Source organism: Sciurus vulgaris (genome assembly GCF_902686455.1).
Source record: "Sciurus vulgaris genome assembly, chromosome: 6".
Taxonomy (NCBI): Eukaryota; Metazoa; Chordata; class Mammalia; order Rodentia; family Sciuridae; genus Sciurus; species Sciurus vulgaris.
In genome coordinates, this window is record NC_136466.1 from 62189348 (window position 1) to 62208527 (window position 19180).

The 19180-nt window shown below is 41.1% G+C and overlaps 1 protein-coding gene across 2 annotated transcripts in view; it reads left to right on the forward strand.

Moving 5' to 3' along the window:
• PDE6A (phosphodiesterase 6A) overlaps positions 1 to 19180 on the forward strand; it is a gene marked incomplete at its 5' end in the record, with an annotated part of 83755 nt that overhangs the window by 19522 nt on the left and 45053 nt on the right. For both annotated transcript variants that reach the window (XM_079144762.1, XM_079144763.1), the window contains one exon: positions 14055 to 14119. In XM_079144762.1, coding sequence (XP_079000888.1) covers positions 14055 to 14119 — 65 coding nt within the window. The remainder of the gene's footprint in view (positions 1 to 14054; positions 14120 to 19180) is intronic.

The window sequence follows — 19180 nt, forward strand, 5'->3', positions numbered from 1 at the left end:
AAACATAAAACTGGCACTCAAATGGCCTACAGAACCTTTTGAATGACTGAATAACCTCAGCCAGACCTTCACATGATCAGAAGATGTATCAGTCAGTTTTCCATTTCCAGGAAAAATCTATTTTGGCTCACAGTTTCAGAAGCTTCAGACCATGGTCACTGAACTCTGTTGTTTCTGGCCCTGTGGTCAAGCAGGACATCATGGCAGGGAGCATGGTGGAGTAAAGCTGCTCACCTCATGGTAGCCAGGAAGCAAAAAAAGAGAGAGCACATGCTCACTTTTATAACAAAGTCCCTCTGCCCAAGCCCATTAGTCTAGGAGCTCATTAATGGATTAATCCATTCTTGAGATCAGAGTCCTCATGATATAATCAGTTCCCAAAGGCTCCACATTTGAACATGGCTGCTTGGGGACCAAGTCTTCAACACATGAGCTTTTTTTTTTTTTTTTTTTTTTTGGCGGTACTGGGGATCAAACTCAGGGCCTTGTGCTTGTGAGGCAAGCTCTCTACCAGCTGAGCTATCTCCCCAGCCCCAACAAATGAGCTTTGATGGAACATTTAAGATCCAAACCAAGCCGGGTGTGGCGGTGAATGCCTGTAATCCCAGTGACTCAGGAGGCTGAGACAGGAGGATCTCAAGTTCAAAGCCAGCCTCAGTAATTTAGCAAGGCCGTAAGAAACTCAGGGAGACCCTGTCTCTAAATGAAACATTTTTTAAAAGGGCTGGGGATGTGGCTCAGTGGTTAAGTGTCCCTGGGTTCAATCCCAGGTACAAAACAATAATGATGATGATGATAATAAGATCCAAATTATAATAGTAAGAAAGATAGTCCCATTCTGAATTGAGTTTTAGTTCAGCTCTTTCCATAAAAATCTTCAGTCTGTGTGAAATAGTATATCAGTTTCTCCCAGAGGCCTGATTCCAGCCTGCCAAATCTAACCCTGCCCTAAATAAAGAGCTCAGAATGTGTACCCATGCATGCATGGTGTCTGAATTATAACATGTTAATGAGTCTTCATTCAAACTCTAGAAATTCAAAATTAACACCTTCATGAGCTTCCTATACACACCAAAAGAGATTTCAAACTTGGAATTTACTTTGTCTGCTGTGCTTTATCCAAAATTGCCTTTGTAACCTGTTGCCATCCAGCTTCAAATTACTCTTTTGCCCACACAATTTTATGATTTCATTTCCAAGAATGAATCAGTGCTAGGGATGTATCTCCATGGTAGAGTGCTTGCTGAGCACTTGCAAGATCCTGGTGTTACCAACCAGGGATGCTGGGTTCATTGTCTCCCTTCAGCAAAGAATTGAAGAACAGGGCACAGAGACAACAAGCGAGAAGTAGGATTATTGCAAAGGTGACAGAGATAGACTTCTCCGAAGGGAAGGAGCCCCAGAGCTGGGAATCTAGTAGGGGAGTTTGGGCCTGTTCTTTTTATGGTCTCTAGAATTTCCTCCTTTCCTTATCTCCTACCCTGGCCGTGTGATCCTCACTATTATTGATTGGTGCCATGCATCTGTTTTTGTTTTTCTGTTGGATCCCCTGCTTAGGAGCACGAGTAAGGAAGTGTCTGTCTGGTTGGGTCCTCTGCTTTAGTCCATGAGTACTTTTGTCAAGCAGGAGGTTGACCTCATCAGAAGACCCTCTCCATGCTCCTTTGTTCTGACCCTGTCCTGGTCCTCCTCACTTGCCATCTTACCCTGACTGCCTAAGCCCTACTATATTTCCCTCACTGGGTTTGCACAAAAAACAAAATAAAACAAGAATGCATCATATGCTGCTGTCAAAATACTATTTCAGAAATACTATGTCAAAAATACTATTTGGGGACTCTTCCTTTTTTTTTCTTTTTTCTCCTTTGGTGCTGGGAATGAAACCCAGGGCCTTGCACATGGTAGTGCTCTACCACTGAGCTAAGGCCTCAGCCTGCTTCCTTTTCTTCTCAAGGACAACTTTTTAAAGTACAGCTGTTCCATGTTGGCACAATTGATGTGTTTTTTGGTTTTTTTGTTTTTTTTTTTTGTGGTGCTGGGGATTTGAACCCAGGGCCTTGTGCTTGCGAAGGAAACACTCTACCAACTGAGCTATATCCCCAGCCCCTTGATGTGTCCTTAATGGGCTTTTTCTTCAGCACACATACAATCTGAACCTATATCTTTTGGAAAGTTAGAAGTTGGGGAACTGGAATGGAGAGCCTCTAACTGTAAGACTAAAAGCACCCAGAAAACCACTGCAGACACGGGAACTCACACAAGAGATTTTACTAACAAGATGAGCAGAGCAGAGTGTCTGCCCTGAAGGGTGTGTGTGTGTGTGTGTGTGTGTGTGTGTGTGAGAGAGAGAGAGAGAGAGAGAGAGAGAGAGACAGAGACAGAGAGAGACAGAGAGATAGAGAGAGAATGGCAGGGGAGCTATTCTTATGTAGTGGAATTTTGTGGACTAATAACATTGGACCAATGGCTGATGAGGAGGTTCATGGGCTAATGATCTAGGTTGTAAAGTAGTGTGTGTGTGTGTGTGTGTGTGTGTGTGTGTGTGTGTGTGTGTGGTGGGGCAGGATAATGGCAGCAGCAAAATGGCAGATCTGATGTCAATATTTTTCCCTTTTTGTTTTGATAGATACCGGGAGTGGGAGGATGGATGGTCTTCCTTTTCTGCAGCTTCTTCCTACTGATTAGGGGTGAAGAGTCTCATTCCTGTAAAAAGCAGATTAGGGAGGTCTTTAGGTGGGAGCAGAGTTCTTGGAGCTGGAGGTGTCAATAGTGAATTGCAGGCCTCAACTTTGGGTGTCAGGGGCTGGTAGTCTTGAGAGAGAAGCAGTTGATTGACCAATTGGTTGGTGAACTTGTGTATCTGATCTTGTAGGAACTTCTGTAGGCAATTTAGCAGGCATGGGCTTGTTTAGGAAGATCTGTAGGCCTTAAAACGACCAAAAATTTCTGACTCTGGCAGTTTCTTTTGATGGTTATTAGGCACTCCTGCCTAAGAATCTCTTTTGTAGCCTTCAGTCTTACTTATTCTTGGGGTTAACACAAGTGTACATATTAAGTTACATTTTACTATTGTTTTTTATTTTAAATGCCCAGGAATGGCTGTTTTGGCTTTAACTGTTTTGCTAGGTGTTCAAGATCAAGCTGGTCAAATTGACCTTGTTCCTATTTGCTGTTAAGGGTCAGCTGAGTTCCCATAGGGGTCACTCGTGGAGAATTGAGAGCAGCTTCTTAGCTCCTTTAGTGCCATTTGCTAGGTAGGTTCTCCTTGATGAGGTAGCTTCCTTTGGAAGCATCAGGAATGTATCCCTTTTTCAATGACCCTCCTCTTTGCAGCAGGTGCACTTATTGGCTTTTCATCCTGTAGTGGTCTCATTAATCTCCCTGATTGGGAGGTCATGTGGCCCAGAGTTGCAAAGCTCCTTAGAGCAGTTCTCCCATTCCCTGAGTTCAGGCTGACTCAAAGGGCAAGAGCCAAATATTGGTTTTCTTGTCCCCTTTATTTTAATCTCAATCTCTAAGTTTGGTCTTAAACATCTAGCTAGTCAGTCTCACCAGTCATAAAGTGAGAGTACTGGGCTTCAACTTCCATGTTTATAATTTTACAGTTATTTACTACCTTTTATTTAACTGGGGTCTATATTATCTTATCTGTCCTATAGGTGATGGCTTATTATCTCAAATTAATATAGGTTGTTTGTTCTTGAAGCAGTACCTCTGTAAACCTTAACAGGAATTGTTAGAGAGTTTACAAGGAAAATACAAAATGGAATTAACAACAGTAAAAGCATTTTGTTTGTGTAATAGCTGTCTTGAATTTTGACTGAGATATGGATTATATTCCCTGTTTGAGATCACAGTAATTTTACAACAAAAAACAAACTTTTGGACATAACTTTAAATAAGCTGAAGTCTGGCTTATTTTGGAACCACTCTGATATGTAGTAAGGTGGGAGGCAGAGCTCTATCTCAGCTAAGGTGGAGCTTTTCACAAATCTTAGGTAAAGTGTTCTAGTTCTGAAGCTGATTTTTGCCTCCTCTCTAAATATAATTTTATAAAGTTTACATATATTGTTTCCTGAGTCTATGTGAATGTTAGTAAACATAATTGGACATTACATCCAAAACATAAATCAAGAAGAGGCTGAGAGAATTTTAACTTTCCTTTTGTGTGGCAAAATGCTTTTGTTTTACAATATTAACCTTTAAACATATCAGGCTCTCATTAACTTTTGGAAATATATTTATATTTTTATCCCAGTAACAAGAAGAAGGTAACATAAAATTTTACATATTCCCTATTGATAACAAGTTCTGTTATAGAACATTAAATGATACAAATAAGTCCTCAAAAAGTTTCACTATTCTTATAAGTTTAAAATTACTATGACAGACAAGTTTAGTTTGGAGAATAGCACTTGATTAATTTTCGACTTTAAAGACTTGAATACCTGGAGGATATGAACATATTTAATATACAAAGAACATATTTAATATACAAAGAAAAGTAATAGCATAATTATCTTGATGTTTTTATATTAACCAAGTTTAGCTTTTAAAGAAAAATTTACACTCTGTAATGTAGTACAATACTCTAATAGTTGTTGTTTAACCATAATTGTATAAACCCCAATTTTAAGACTAATTGTTCTAAAGAATAAAACTTAACAGACACAATGTTAAGAATAAATTAGTGTTTTTAAGAAATTCTTCTCATTTTAACATATAGATTAAACTTTGGTTTATATCAGCCCATTAATATTTGGCCTTAGGGAAAAACCTTAAATAGCTTTAAATGATTGTCTCACATACATATAACCAACTCAGTTACACACAAACTTGTTGAAATTTGTCCTTTACTTACATACAGACTTTCTTAGCACTTACTTAGACCCTCATGTATTTCATCACACAAGCACTTTCTTACCCAGAAACATTTTCTTTTTCCTTCTATTAAATATATTTCTGTACCTAGAACCTTTTATTTTCTCTGTCCTATCAGTTGACCCCTTTTTGTTCACATTTTGAAACAGCCCTTATGAAATTACTGAATTTAGATAAATTACTCCATTTTAATAATATGAAATACTTTATTTTAATTTTAATTAATGAACTCTCATTATTTGTGTCAATTTTGATATCATGTTTATGATATTTGGATGCACTTACATAGACAACAGGATATACACATAACACAAAAGCAAAGACCTTGTAGCTTTTTGTAGATAAATCTCCATTGCAGTGTTATAGATGTTTTAAAAAAAACAAACTTCGGGGTTGAATAAAAACAGAACTGATAAGAAAAACATTAACCTAGGTATGTAGGTTGAAAATTGTGAGGTCAAGAAATATAGCATTTAAGAAAAAACAATCAAAACAAGAGTCCTAGAAGAAAAGATGATAATGACCATTAATTATTTTAGTAAAATAGCACAAGAGAGCGAGAAAGAGAGAGAAAGGCAAAGAGGGAGAGAAAGAAAGAGACAGAGAGAGAGAGAGAGAGAGAAAGTCTGAAAACCATTTTTCTGTCTTGTGGCCCAGGAGAAGTTTAAAATGGACATTTTTTTTCCTTCAGTCTCAGGTCAGTTCCTTGCTGAGCCTGATGGCTTACATTCCAATGTAGGCTTCAGCAAGGCTAGGGTAAGGGAAATTGCTGAGTAGGGATTTTTAACCCTTTTTTCCTGGTTGGTAATCAAGTCAGGTTTGGATGCAGAAAGTTATGAAACATTATCTCCCACTACTTTTGAGGAATGGGGCTGTTATATCATATTCCTTACTGAGACATGCCACTGGCATTTGGGTTGGTGAGCGTGTTTTTTCCTTCTCTTAGTGACAAGCAGGTTAAATTTTGCTTCATCCTAAGTATTGAACCTGCTGATGTCATAATTAAGCTTTCTTCTTTGAGATCTTATAACCTCTGTTAGCTAAGAAGTTTAGAAGCTCTGTAATGGTCTTTTGACATTCCACCCAGGTGGAGGCACATGAAAGGATGTCATCTACATACTGGGAAACAATTATAGATATTTTATTTCTGAATTTTGCTAAGTTCTTAGCTAGGGTTTGGCTGAACAAGTGAGGGCTATTGCCAAGTCCTTGAGGCAACACTTTCTAGGTTAATTGAGATCCACTGTCTGATTCCTTAAAAATAAACAGAAATAGTAATTGAGAGTCTAGGGTATGCTAAAAAGGCATCTTTTTAACCTAACATCATAAGACTGGGTAAGATACTGAAATTCCTTAGTGAAGTTTGCAGAGTTGGAGGTGAAGGAGCCCAGCCGCTTCTCTATCTGGGAAAGATTGGAGAGTGAGAGAGGAACATGGACTCTTCACACCAGTCACCTCCCATAGGGGGATTAGAACATGTGCATGGGACCTCATGGCAGGAGGACTGGGTGGGCTGGGTGGAGGGGGATGATAGCAGAAACAGAACAGGGCAAAGGAGATAGAGGAGCAGGATAGGGGTCTCTGCTCTAGGGGACTGTTATGGGGTAGCTTGTTAGCTGAGTTGAAGTTGGAAGAGGAGGAAGGATCAGGAGGGGGAGAAGAAGCCAAAAGGAGGTGTTCGGGTTTGCAGGAAGAGCAAAGATCAGGTTTCGTGTGCAAGAAAGAGGAAGTTTGAATGTAGGGAATACCTTTCCGTTTGCCTGCTCACTCACAGAAGTTGTGCAAGTCCCATAGAACACTGGGATCCAGGGTGCCATTAGGTGGCCATTTTGGATTGATTATCTAAAGGATACTGTGGCCAATTGTCATTACACAAGCAAATAAGTTTTGGTGACTTTAGGCCAGGGGTCAGGTGAAGGGGTTTAAGATTGTCTAGTAGACACCCCAGGGGTGAATCTGCTGGAATGGAGGACCCAGATCCCATGGTGGAGACTGATAAACAGCAGAGTCAGTGTCCAAGGTGTCCCAAGGTCACAGACTAATTGGCTGGAGACTAGGAGCTAACACAATGATGGGAGTCATCACCCCCGTCTGTGTGTGCCAGGCAAAAGCTGAGGGTATTGAGGACCTGGTGTCAGGAATTTTGAGAGGAGAAGTAAAGAGGAGCCTCAACCCAGAGAGAGAATCTCCACCATAAAGATTGGGGACCACCCATCAAATAAGGTCTACTAAGGGGGCCAGCCATAACTGTTGTGACTGGGGGAACCCCCACTCCTCAACTGCCTCAAGGGTGCCGGACAAGCAACAGTCATGTCTCAGGTCAGCAGAGGAGTGTTTAACTTGACCTATAGGGAAACCCACCAATCTGAAGGCCGGTGGTGGATGTGGAACAGGGTGTCTGGGCAAATGGAAGGTGAGACCAACGTCAGGGGATCTGGGGCATTAGATGGAATTCCACTCACCTAAGTGGTGGTAGAAGAGCCCATCTGAGTCTCAGCACCAATGAAAACACCCAAAAAACCATTTTGGACACAGGAACTCACACAAGAGATTTTATTAGGCAGATGAGCAGAGTGTCTGCTCTGAAGGGTGAGAGATAAAAAATGGTGGGGGAGCTATTCTTAAGTAGTGAAATTTCATGGGCTAATAACAATTGAACCAATGGCTGACAAGGAGGTTCATGGGCTAATGATCTAGGTTGTAAAATGGTGTGGCGGGGGCAGAATAATGGCGGCAGCAAAATGGCAGATCTGATGTCAATGAAGATAATACCAGCTTCAATAAACTCTCATTGCCTTGGCTGCTTTGATATTCAGTTCTCAGAGCAGAGCCCTTAGATCAGAGGTCAGAGATCATCTCCAGTTCCAAGAGAGCCAGAGAAATGTCAGGTACTAATTCCTCTGGCACTTTACCCTCAAGTGCTCCAACGTTCAAGGCTGAACTGAGCAGAACATTTTCTCACTGAGCACCAAACCAGGAAGAGCTGCCCATTATTTGACCAATTCAAGAAGTTTTGGTGTCACTGAGGTTCTAGTACACCCATAGTTAAGTCTTTCATTTTGAGGCCCCATGTAAGCAGATTGCAGCACAGGTAGCAACCTGGAGCAAGGGAGCCATTGTTCTAAGTCAAAGCCACCCAACCAGGACCCAGGAGACCAAATGGAGAAGATAACAGATAATTCTGATAGGCATGGAGAAATCTGGAAGATCAAGAAGCTCCTTAAGAGCTTAAATGGCACAGCATGGTATCATTGTCCAAGTGGCAAAAATGTTATCAGATGGCTTTGGAACTATGTCTAACAGTAAGTCACAAGTAAACAACCTTTTAGTCCTGTAACAAAAGGAGGAAAGGAAAAGAAAGACAACATCAACTTTGAACCTTTTGAAGGAATTGATGTGTCACCATATTTGTGTGCCAGGAAGTTCTGTACAGAAGTTCTCACAGTACTTACTACTTTCAGATCATGTTTAAGTGCAGCTCCACTGTAATAGATGGCAGTGGCATGGTTTGGGGTGAGATCCAAGGAAACCTGGGAGAAGTTCTGCACAAATCCACGGTAAATCTCCTAAAGAAACATGTCAGAGGAGGCCAGTCGGCCTTGCATTTTGCCCATTTAAGAATGACACATAACTATATTCTGAAAGTAGTAGAGATTGCTGACAGCTGTTTATTTCTGGGGACATAGTGAATGTGATTCATCCTGTTTTAACTGGATCAGCTGATTTTAAAACTGAACTAAATCATTCTGATATGTTTGATCAGAGGTTACAATGAAAGTTTTAAAATTAGATGATGCAGGTACCAGGCCGGGTGATGCATATCTGTAATCTTAGCTGCTGGGGAAGCTGAGGTAGGAGGATCACCAATTCAAAGGCAGCTGCAGCAACATAGCAAGGCCCTAAGCAATTTAGCAAGACCCTATCTCTAAATTAAAAAAATAAATAAATAAAAGGAGTTGGGGATGAGGCTTAGTGGTTAAGTGCTCCCTGGGTTCAATCCCCAGTACACAGAAAAGAAAGAGAGAGAAGCAAAAGGAAGAAAATTGCTACAGTTAAGTGACAAGAAGGATCCCAGTTTGTGAAAGAATTTGGCAGAATTGCAGGTATTTCACAATACTGAGTAGATTTCCAGGGAAAGGGAGACCAAGGAGGAGAAGATAAATGCTTTGACGTTGATGTCTACTAGGTAGTTGACATGGGTCCAGCAAACTGTGCTTTGCCCTCCAGTGTCCATCCCAAACAGCATATCAGTGGTGGAATCCTAGCAGATACCTGCCTTACAATTAGAACATATCTAGAACTTAAGCCATGAATTTTGACTGTTAAGAAAACCAAAACGAAAACAGACCCAGCCCTACACTTTGGTTTGTCAGCATGGCTGTCTACAATGAAGCTCCTAAATGCCACTTTGGACTAACTTAAAAAAGTGAGTTATCCTACTTTACTTTTACTCAATGGTGAAATGGGTTGCTCTTATATCTTGAAAAAAAGTGATTTTTAAAAAGTTTCATACATAGAAGCAAAAATACTTTTTATCTGTTATAAGTCTTCAAAAGTTAATAGAAGTTAAAAAAAAAAAAAAAAAAGATGTTTCTTTACCCAAATCCTTCCCCATCTCAGTCACCTGAGGTTTAGTCTTCACAAGAGTAAAGTTGTAATGGAAAGGGCATGGAGACAAAGGATTTGGGTTTGATTGGTTGCTTGTCTTTAAATGAGCTTGATCAAATAGCCCCTCAGGTCCTCTACTTTCCCAGTCACTGGGTGTTGTCCATGAACTCATGGCTGAAGTCAGTCTCAGGTCTAGGGCACAGCTGTGAAGAAGACACAGAGTCCTGAGCTGGGGACCAGACACATATCAACAGGACTGGCCAGAAGTGGATCTTTTGGAAAGAGCATGGGCTTAGTGGGAGGAAGCCTGAGTTCTAGCTTCTGCTCCACCAGCTAGTTGCTCTTCTTAGAGAACAAACCTCCAGAAGGACCGCCTTCCTCATCTGACAAATCTGCTAGGCTTACCCAGTAAGGCTGTGGGGACCAGTCCCCCATTAACACACAGTAAGCCAGCTGGGTTGAGCCTCACTATCCGCCAGTCACTTTACCATTATGGATTAAATTAAATCCATAAATGGATTATACCATTTACTCTTCTCAACAACTTTATGAAGGAAATAGCCTTCTTTTCCCTCATTAGTTGAAAACTTGAGATTTAGAGAGGTCAAATCATTTGTGCAAATTCTCACATAGAATGCTTTTGTCTCTGGTAACTGTAATTACAAACCACGCCTTGTAATGACGCTCACGTATCTCCTACATTCATATTAGAAATACACCTTTTGTTTGGGAGTGGTGGTGCACACTCATAATCCCAGTGCCTCCAGAGGTTGAGGCGGGAGAATTCCAAGTTCAAGGCCAGACTCAGCATCTTAGCCTGGCCCTAAACAACTAAGTGAGACCCTGACTCAAAACTGAAAAAATAAAAAGGGCTGGAGATGTGGCTCATAGCTTATATATCTTTTGTTTGAATTCCAACCCCATTAACTTCCCCAAATCTTAGGTCTAAATTTCCCTAATAGCAGCTACATCTTGCTTCGTCACCTGTAAAAATTAAAATGGTGTGTTTTTTGAATTACTAAAAATTTATACAGGTTAGTTAGGTTTCATGAAAAAACAAAGTTTTTTAAAAAGCGCTAGTTTTAAAACTGCTTCATTTTCGTGCACCAGGATCTGGCTACAGTTGTACTGGCTCCTTGTGTTTCGGTGTTAGCCGTTCAGTGCAAGGTAACAAAGGTGCCCTTGATGGTTCTGTTTGGATTTTCCAGAGTTTGGTGAATTCATACATGAATGCAGCCTTGAAGGCAACATGACTAAGATACAGTGTGTAGAAAAAGCCTGTTTACTTAAAGCACACTGATTTCTTGTTGCTTTTTCTGAAAGCAAATTGATTCTGCTGTGAGCTTAAAAAAACAAAACAAAAAAAAAAACCCTTCCATTTCTAACCGTTCTAGAGAGTCTCATGGAGACATAGGTAAGGCAGCCTGCCAGATGCAAGAACCTCAGGCTTGCCCAGGAGTATGGCAAGCAGCCAGGCCAATGGAAGATGGTCCTAAGGCAAAGACACAAAGTTGATCAAGAAGGTCCTGGAACTCTGTCCTCCTTCCAGGTAGAAGCAGTTCCACCAAAGCCCCAGCAGATGATATGACTATCTTTGTTATTTTATGTTTATTTATTTATTTATTTTTGTACTGGGGATAAAGCCCAGGGATGCTTTGTTACTGTGTTACATCTCCAGTTCTTTCTAATTGTTTATTTTGAGACAGCTTTCACTATGTTGCTAAATTGCTGAGGCTGGCCTTGAACTTGTGATCCTTCTGCCTCAGCCTCCTGAGCTCCCAGGATTACAGGTACGTGACAGGCACTATCTTTGCTTTTTAGAACCACTTACAGAATATAACATCATTATTTTAAAATGCTTTGGACTGGAGGTAGCTCAGTGGTAGAGCACTTGCCTGGTATCATGCAGGAGGTCCTGAGTTTGATCCCCCAGTACCAAAAAAATAAATAAATAAATAAATAAAAGAAAATTCTCTACTATTTATTGAGAAAAAGCAATACATGAGCCCAATGAAAAGCTCACATCATACAAATTGAAGCTTCCCTCCCTCCTGGTCAGCTCCCCAGGCAGCCATAGTGCTCAGTCTATCTTTCCAGGAATATCGACATACATCCAGATACTCAGAAGTATATTCCACCTTGATTCTAGTTTGTGCCTCACTTTTCTCACTTAACTGCAGATCTGGGCATTTTTCACTATCATCATGAACACAGCTATATTACTGGAAAAAATGCCAAGTATCCCCATAGGGCACAGATTGTGACTTATGATGGTTCAGCCTACAATTTTTTGACCTTATGATGGTGGAAAGTGACCTGCATTCAGTAGAAAATGGACTTTGAATTTGGATCTTTGTCCTGGGCTAGCAACATGCATACTGCACTCACTCACAATACTGGGTGGCAGCAGGGAACCCAGCTCCCAGCCAGCCCCATAGTCATGAGGGTAAATCGCTGACACTCCTGTTGCTAGGCTAGAGTGTTCAGTAGGTTAGGCAGATTAAATGCATTTTGACTTATGATATTGCCAACTGACAACTTTATCGGAATGGAATCCATTATAGGTCAAGAAACATCTGTACACAATTTCGTTTAATCACCTTCCTAATGATACAGAATTGTCTTTAGGCTTTTTATTTTATTTACTAGTTCATTTTAGTTATATATACTATTTGGGTTCATTATGACATAATTATGCCAACATAGGATAAAATTTGCTCTAATTGAGTCCCCAGTACTTCCCCTTTCCCTCTACTCCTCTCTCCCCTGTTCCCTTTTCTCTACTTCGCTGATCTTTCTTCTATTTACTTATAGATTGTTTATATAAATTGGCCTGCTATGGATATACATAAAGGTGAAATTTACTGTGGCACATTCGTGTATATGTACTTAGGAATCTCCGGGTTTTTTAGAGCAGTGTGGATGAGACCCCTGGATGGGGCAAACCATACTTTCATCCATATTTGGGAGTGTATCTATAGGACCATTACCACATGTGGAATCATTGGCTCAAAGAATATGTGCATTTTAATCTGGAGAGAGATTACTAACTATCCACTGCATTTTCAGGATCACAGCTAGGAGAAACTTTAAAGATATTGCAGGGTTTTGTTTTGTTTTGTTTTTCTCCTCCATTTGTCCTTAAAACAGTCGAGTTGGCCAGGGATGGTGGCGCACACCTGTAATCCCAGCGTCTCCAGAGGCTGAGGCAGGAGGACGGTGAGTTCAAAGCTCACCTCAGCAACATAGTAAGACCCTGAGCAACTTAGTGAGACCCTGTCTTTAAACAAATATAAAAAGGGGTAGGGATGTGACTCAGAGGTTAAATGCCCCTGGGTTCAATCCCCAGTACCAAAATGAAACAAAACAAAATAAACAAAAACAGTTGAGTTGGCAGCAGCTGCCCTGACCAGGAGATAACAGGGAGGGGGAGGTCAAGAACAGGAGCAGGAAAGAACACACAGAGCTCAAGACCTGTGTATCCAACATGGCTTCTACTCAAGTTCTATGTGATGAGGTCCTGTGCTTTGGGGAGAGAGGTCTGTTGCTTAGCAGCAGCAACAAACACTAATCTTACAGTTGGAGAAACCAAGACCCAGAGAGTGCACCTCATTCCACCAAGACTGGGGTGAGCCTTTTCACTCCAGGTCGAGTCTCAGCTCCATGCCAGTCCTCATGCTGTGGGGTCACGTAATCTCCCCCTTGGATGCTTCCTATTCTGGGGAACGCGTTGCTCCTGGGGCAACCTACACACTGGAGCAATTCAAAAGTTCTGGTTGTTGGTCAGTTCGCCTTCTGGAAGTGTTCAGCCCCTGTGTCTCTGCCAGTGGTGAGCTTTAAGGAGTAAGGCCTCAACTGCAGGAGACTGAAGAAGGTCATAATCACCACTTTCCTGTCACCAAATGGGCATTCATACACCCTTGCCTGAATCAGGAGTTCCCTGAGTCCAGAGGATTAGGGTGGTGCCCATGTACCTGCATTTGAATATCTAGAGTGGAAATGACTCAGCATAGAGTGGAAAGACACAGCTGGGTGGTAAGTGTGGAGGAGAAAGGGACCATAGCCAAGGAGCCTCCCTGTACAGCAACTGGCTGGGTGGACTATCGTTCTAAATGGATATGGGAACCTCCATTCCCTCTCCCCTCTCCTTTCTGGACTTGATCTCTTTCTCCTTGCATTCCATGTCGGGATCCCCTTGGAAATCTTCCACCCCTCTTCCCAGCTCCAGATCCCAGCCTCCTGCCTGGCTGCAGTCAGTTGGTTGCACAGAGGAGTACACTGAATCCTGAGGGTCAACTGAGGACAGCAAACACCAGAAGACAGCAGGGAGCACCGTCAGAGGGAGGATGGCAAACTGGGTGCTTCCTGAAAATCGCAGGGCCAGTGAGAGTAAAGAACAAGATCTGGGAGTCTAATACTCCCATGCCCCAGGCATGTAATAAACTTCATGTGTTCTTTTCCCTCCAAAATAACATCAAAAACAGCAAGATCTGTCTCATGGTCACACTCCTTTTGAAGTTCTGTCTCTCACTCTTAATGTAATATTTTTCTATCTATTTTGCCAGGAAATCAACTTTTACAAGGTCATTGACTACATCTTGCATGGCAAAGAAGACATCAAAGTAATCCCGTAAGTTTCATCTCAAAACATGCAGAATACCTATGTCCATAGGTTACTCATTCCCAGATGAACGCCAACCCAACCCAATACAACCAGGCTCTTGGTTAGAGGCAGAGAGAGCAGTCAAGGCATTGTGCAAAGGGAGCAACTCACACAAGGTGAGAAATGAGGCCCCAGAGGGGGAAGAGATTTAATCAAAGTCTCAGGAGGCCAGCTGTCAACTTGGGGTTTTGAGTTCCAGCCCCACACCCAGTATAATAAGTAGTCTGTGGGGTCTCAGTTTCCTACCTATAGAATCAGAGTATGGGATCAAGTCAGGTCTTTTTCTTTTCCCTCACCCCTTTACCCCTTTCCTTCCTTCCTTCCTTCCTCCCTCCCTCCCTCCCTCCCTCCCTCCCTCCCTCCCTCCCTCCCTCCCTCCCTTCCTTCCTTCCTTCCTTCCTTCCTTCCTTCCTTCCTTCCTTCCTTCCTTCCTTCCTTCCTTCCACTTGTTTTTGCAGTATAGGGGATTGAACCCAAGGCCTCCCATGTGCCAGGCAAGCACTCTAACACTAAGTGTCACCCCCAGCCCTTTTAATTTTATTTCAAGACAGGGTCTTTCTAAGTTACAGGAGTGTGCCCCAACATCTGGCGAATCAGGACTTTTCAGTGGTTTTCTGAGGAGCTACTGCTGGGGTTCAAGAATGGGGATAAGCAAAAGCAAGATACCAACAAAGAAAGTGACTCAGCCCCAAGAAAAGGTTATTTTCTAATGTCCTCTTCAAATGTGACCAAGAAGGATAACGAAGAGGACAGGAAAGGACCCTGTAGAACCTGCTTCTACGTAGCAGGAACTCAAGGACCATTTGAAGTATTGAACAGTAACACTCCTGTAATCCCAGCCACCGGGGAGGCTGAGGCTTGAGGATTGCAAATTCAAGGTCACCTGGGCAATTCGAGGAGAACCTGTCTCAAAATTTTAAAAATAATGTAGGGCTAAGAGTATAGCCCAGTGCTAGAGCACCTCAGGGTTCAATACCCAGGACCATGAAAATGAAAGCGACTTAAACATTGGCAACCCTTTGTAGCACAGGCCTGAACTCTTGCCTGCAAAGCATCTGCAGAAAACTTTGTCACCGTCTTATCTATTCAAATCCTCTCCTTGTTGCAGGATCCACAAAAACTGGGGAATGTAGCTCATTAGTTTTAGGACACACAGAAGCTGTCTTGAGACAGGGCTCTCTTTCTCAACTGAATTGCAGGCTCCTGGAGGCTGCAGTCAGGTTCTGGGAAAGAGTCACGCCCTGAATTTTTTTGTTTACCTGAAGAGATTGACTGTATGTTGCCCTGATTCTCAAACTGTGGGCGTGATAGGAAACACTGACTCCACCCTAGCCACCAGACCAAACTCTAACGATCCTCTGTCACTTGGATGAACAAATCCTCAGATTTATCTTTTGCTAGTTGAGGACAAGAAGTTGTGTCAAGTTCTTCTGTTTCTAGGTTTTCTCTATTCTCTTCCATTCCTGCTTGAATAAGGACTGACTGTGATTCTTTTCTAAGCCCATCTCTTCTTCTTTTTAACCTTGGCAAATGCAAACTATTCTGCCATTCTGTGTTCTTACCCCTTTTCTAGAACTACAAGTTTATTAAACTCACTATCTGTATTTGAAATGATCCCGGTCAGTAACTAGCTCCCCCATGTTTTATTATTGCTTGTTAAGCATCTCATGTGACTGGCCTCTGTTAACATTGCCTTGTCTTCCACATAAATCACCTGTTTCAGACTTTTGCTTTTTAATGGCAATATTCTGTTTCTGATTGAAAAAAAAAAAATATATATATATATATATATATATATATTTTTTTTTTTTTTTTTTGGCTATACTTGGGATTGAATCCAGGGGTGCTCTACCACTGAGCTACATTCCCTAGTTTTTTGTTTAGTTTTTAAGACAGATTCTTGCTAAATTGCCCAGGCTGGTGTGAATTGCAATCCTCCTGCCTCAGCCTCCTAAGTAGCTGGGCTCACAGGCATGTGCCACCATGCTCGCCTAATACAAATTTTTGAATCAGCACAATAGCTATGCTATGCTGCGGTAACAAGACCTTGAGATCTCAGTGGTATAAACAACAGAGTTTTATTGTCCTGTCCCCTGTCTGGTCATCGCCAATTGGTGGGTTGCAGTTGGGACTATAATACATGGAATTATGGTCGGGAAGGGACCAACGCTGATAAATCAACCACCATTTTGAACCTTGAAAGATGAACTAATAATATCACCAAGGAAAGAGAGAACATAAGAAAACACCCTGGCTTGTAAAATGTCCATATGAAGGTGATACATCATTTCCACTCACTCACATTTCAATGGCCAAAGCTAGTCACACAGCCATACTTTACTTCAAGGGGACAGGGAGTGCAACCCAACAATGTGCCCAGAAGAGGGACAGCCAAAATGTTGGTAAATACTCTTAATGGCTGCCACAGAATATGCCATTCAAACCAACAGAAGGGGAAACTGAATAGTAAATAAATAATTTGCTTAATCAAAGGAAGGTCAAATATGAGTTTAGGAAAACCAGAGAGGTAGGAAAAATAGAAAGTACAGTAAAAATGATATTTAAATCCAAATATAGCAATAGTTTCTTTAAATATAAGTCAACTAGATGTTCCAGTCATATAACAAAGGTTGATAGGCTGGATAAGAAAGAAACCTATCACATTTCATTGATTCTAAGATGCATAGGTTTCTAACTTTTGACATTTCTGAAGCAGAATCAATGACATTGTACAGTAGCTGTCAGTCACGTGGCGGTCTCCATGTAGTTATCTTTGCCTGCTGACGCATGAACTTGGTCATAAGCACTTATAATGATGTAACTTTACTTGAGTTAATGTTGAGGAACCATTAGTGGATGCTATCCACAGTGATTTTAACTGCCACATGAAGTAACTGGAACAGCTGGGTGCGGCGGCTTCCAGTGGCTCAGGAGTTTGAGGCAAGAGGACCACAAGTTCAAAACCAGTCTTAGCAACTTAATGAGGCCTGGACTAACTTTAGGGTGACCTGTCTCAAAGAAAAAAATAACAAGGGCTAGGGATGCAAGGGCTGGGTTCAATCCCTGGTACCAAAAGAAAAGAAAGTAACTGGAAGGGACAGTGCTATGAACCAGATAGTGGCACATGACTATAATCCCAGTCACTCCGGAGCCCGAGGCAGGAGGATCCTAAGTTTGAGGCCAGAATGGATAACTTAGAGAGACCCTCTCTCAAAATAAAAATAACTGGGGATGTGGCTCAATAGTAGAGCACCCCTGGGTTTCAATTCCCAGTACTGAAAAAAAAAAAAAGATTATATCATGAGAGGGTACTAAAAAAAGTTGTCTTGAATAGCACAGTAAAAGTAAAAATTACAAGCAAAAAGCACAATGCAGATCAATTGGAAGCATTTTAACATTCTCAGTCACACACAAAATTGTTCCTCAAAAATGATTACTTCCAATGGACAAGGTGGTGCACACCTGTAATTATGAGGAGGTTAAGGCAGAAGGATCACAAGTTCAAAAACAGCCTGGGCAACTTAATCACGACAATGTTGCAAAATAAAAAGAACTAGAGATGTATCTCAGTGGTAGAGCACTTGGCTAGCATTTGTGAAGCCCTGGTTTAATTCCCAGTAATACACACAACTCCCCCCCCCCACACACACACACACTACTTCCTAGATATGATGAAATACCATATACCCTGTCTAGTACTAGGGATTGAACCTAGGGACACTATATTACTGAGCTACATACACCCCTGTCTTTTTATTTTTTATTTTGAGACAGTGTTTTGCTAACTTGTCCAGCCTTGCCTCAAATGTGAGATTCTTCTGCCTCAGCTTCCTAAGTAACTGGGATTACAGGCATGTGTGAATGTGCCTGGCTATAGGAAATCTATTGGAAGGATAAGAACAGAGAATTTGAAAGTAAAAGATTAAAAAGATACATCATATGAATGCTAACCAAAAGAGAAAGAAAACTGGTATAGCTATATTATACTTGTGTGTGTGTGTGTATGTGTGTGTGTGTGTGTGTGTGCTGGGAATTGAACCCAGGGCATACTAAGCACACCCTTACCACTGAGCTGCACCCTCTGCTCTGGTGAAACTATTTAAAATCAAATAAAAATAGATGTTATACTGTAGAACATCAGTAGAGATAAAGGTAGTCCCTTCTTAATAATAAAGGGTCAATCGAACTTGATGATACAGGACGACATTACAGTTCTAAATTTGCATATACTTCATACATGGACTCAAAAATATAAAGCAAAAATTGACCAAAATACAAGAATATATAGACAGATACAGGTTCACTAGTCAATAGAAGGAAAATAGAACAAAGTATACAATATTTGTGTAACATAGGTAACAAACATAACCTAATGACTATATAGAGAACATTGCTCCCAACCTCCCAAAGTATAGAACACTCAGGTTTTTTCAAGCATACAGGCAACATTTACAATATCTGCTCATATACTGAGCCATAAAGCAAACCTTAATAACTTTCAAAAGATCGAAATCATATAAGGAATGTCCTTTGCTCACAATAAAAATATGTAAGAAACCAATTACAAAAAAGTAATCAAATCTGGGTGCAGATTATGGGTGGTGCACACCCATAATCCCAGTGGCTGGGGATTGAGGTAGGAGGAGGACAAGTTGAAGGCCAGCCTCAGCAACTTAATGAGACCCTGTCTCAAAAAAACCAAAAAAAAAAACAAAACAAACAAACAAACAAAAAAACTGGGGATGTAGCTCAGTGATAGAGCATCTGTGGGTTCAATCCCTCGTATCTCAGAAAACACAAAGGCAAACACAAAATAACCAGTAATTCTCATATGCTTGAAACTAGGAAATACTTTTCTAGGAAAAAACAAAAAGAAGTACATTTCCAATCAATCAATTTTTTTAAAAAAACCAATTAAGAGAAATGAGAAGATATTAAGATATTCTGAGCTGAAAAATAACAGAATTCTACATATTAAAACCTGTGTGATACAGTGAAATTGTGCTCAAGGTGAAATTTACAGTCTTA